This window comes from Anarrhichthys ocellatus, unplaced genomic scaffold, assembly GCF_004355925.1.
Source record: "Anarrhichthys ocellatus isolate YVR2014 unplaced genomic scaffold, GSC_Weel_1.0 scaffold31, whole genome shotgun sequence".
Taxonomy (NCBI): Eukaryota; Metazoa; Chordata; class Actinopteri; order Perciformes; family Anarhichadidae; genus Anarrhichthys; species Anarrhichthys ocellatus.
The window spans coordinates 4,175,030-4,177,629 of NW_022280061.1; the positions used below are offsets into that span (position 1 = coordinate 4,175,030).

General features: G+C 43.7%; 1 protein-coding gene across 2 annotated transcripts in view; it reads left to right on the forward strand.

Annotated features, from left to right (window-relative positions):
- rgs12b (regulator of G protein signaling 12b) overlaps positions 1-2,600 on the forward strand; it is a 44,017-nt gene that overhangs the window by 14,821 nt on the left and 26,596 nt on the right. For both annotated transcript variants that reach the window (XM_031864744.1, XM_031864745.1), the window contains exon 4: positions 948-1,067. In XM_031864744.1, the coding sequence (XP_031720604.1) occupies positions 948-1,067 (120 nt within the window). The remainder of the gene's footprint in view (positions 1-947; positions 1,068-2,600) is intronic.

A 2,600-nucleotide genomic window follows, 5' to 3' on the forward strand; every position in this document is an offset into this window, starting at 1 on the left:
CTGTGTGTGTGTTTTCTGTGTGTTTCTGGCTGTGTGTGTTTCTGGCTGTGTTTGAGGGATTGACTAAAGAATCCGGTACTGCGAGCAGAAAGCACAGGACTGTACATGCCTGCGCATAACATGTGGAATTAAACATTTAAGTGGAAAAGAGAAACCCTTCTTGACGAGACATGCAGGTGTAACAGAAGAACGCTTCAGGCAACGCTGCTCAGATCTTTCTGTCAGCTTCCATTTAATACTGTCTGTGTGTTGTGTCTTTATTAAAGTTACACATTCAATGTTGTCCCACCACACACACACACAGAGCAACCAGTGTTATTGGTCTGTTACTAAATTATTTGCTGTGTATGTTTTTTAAAGTTTCCATATTAAAGGATGTTTGAGGTCGATACTTGTATTAATATTTGGTAACGATGATATATCGTTCGCTATTCCTTAATTATTATTAAGAACTGTTACCAGGATATCTGCTGAAAGGCTTCAACATTTTAGGATCTGAAATAAACCTTATTGTCTGACGGAGACACTTTTCAACCCCAAACATCTCTTTGATAAAATCCTCGTTACTGATCATTAAACATATAAGTCGGTTCTGATATATCGGTAATAAGCTAATATCAGCCAATATATTGTGCGCACTTTAATTCTAATATTTCTTTATTGTCATGTGATCGTTTGTTATTAAAGTGAAGAGTGACAGAACGTTTGAGGAGAGAGAGGGTGAGAGAACCTTCCATCCATCGTTTCATCTCATTGTTTCAAGTCAAACAGGTTTTGTTTGCTGTTGGTTCAGACTCAATCAGTTCTACACATTCACACCTGGGAGCTCACCTTTACAACCTCGTCACCAGCTGGCTTCTCTGACTCTGTGGCTGCTGCCACACCTCCACCTGTCAGTGCTCTATGACGTACTGTGAACTGAACACGTGCACATGTTCTCTCCTCAGGGTGGGCGGTTCAGAGGTCTGACCATGGGCTTCCCTCCTCTCCCCCAACGCTCCTCAGCCAGACGCTCCTTCGGACGCTCCAAACGTCTCAGCCTGGCCCGCTCTCTGGACGACCTGGAGGTAGGAGCTTATGCACACGCACACACACACACACACACACACACACACACACACACACACACATCTGCCAACAAAGTGCTGTGTGTTACTGCTGTGCCCAAGCGCTCAGACTGACCATTGTGTAATTGCCACATTTGAGCCCCACCAGCACCATCATCCGTCTCTAATAATAGCAGCATCATCATCGTCCATCGTCACATGACACAGCGAGCCCTCTGCTCATATCCCCATGGCAACATACACTCAGCCATGGACAGAGATCAGAAAAGAGCCAACAAGACATTCACAGGCTGGTGTTCATGGATCTGGACTATGTCTGCAGTGAGGCTTTGATAGCATTAACTGATGTTGTATTTGATGTATGCAGCCATACGTTGTATATATGAAGTGTTGTATATGTTGTATATCACCGGGGGCAGTACGGCTACACTGTGTTGCAAGATTTATACTCATGCTCTCGATTTTAGCGAATGAGCTGGTGTCCGGTCATTTGAGAGCCATGAGTTTTGCAATCACAATATGCCTATTTAGTACAACGCTTTATAAGTGTCGTACTAAACAACAGACTGCTGACATGCAGACATGCCGTTACGTCTGCCACCGTGAATGCCCTTTAGACACGGCCTCGGTCTGCACACGCTTATATTCAGTGTGTTTAGTAGACATGGCTTTCTCATCTTTTTTCCTCTTAAAGTGAGTAAACATCAGTTACTTAACGAGCTACGGGGTGATAATATTGTCCATTCACGTTCAGCTAAAGTGCAACATGCTGAGAACAATTCATAACTGTAGTTGTGTTCCTATGAGATAAGCTAAATGTTTCTGCCGTTTAGTGGCTGCTGAGGCACCATGGGAGCAGATAAGAACATCCCTCGCTGTCTTCACTAGTATTTTATTATATATACCAACATTTTTGCCATGTTTCCTTTATTCGACGGCCCGGTTGAGAGAGACAGGAAGTACGGGGACAACGGGAGCGAGACTGTGAATCACAACGCTGCATGAGTCCCTTTGAAGATGTCGTTTCTTAAACTAAAGTTAGAGCTGCTGCGTGAAGTAAAATCTTCTGATCTAATTAAATGACTTAAAGGGAAAACCAATTAGCAGATCACTTGGCAGGAATTGGGTTTCACTTTGTATTCTGCTAATGTCCAAATGTTAAACAGGCACTTAACACCACCCCACACAACGTATTAACATGTCTTTCATACTCTCCACTTTCTTTTAATCAGGACACAAATAATTACATAAATGATTCATCATTAGGCGGAGACATCGGGAGCCCCGGTGCATTTATTCAGACGTTTGAATTGCCCACCATTGTGTGTGTGTTATTGGGGAGTAGATATTTCTCTGTGTCACTGCCAGACCGTCCCATGGCAGCGTTCCCCCCCTCTATTCTACCTTTCTCTTCCGGTCATTAGGCCTTTTTCTCTTGCTTCTTATGCGGTAATGTCCACAAACAGAAAGGGCTTTGTGTTGTGAGAGGGGAGAGGAGAGAGAGATCAGTGTGTGTGTGTGTGTGTGTGTGTG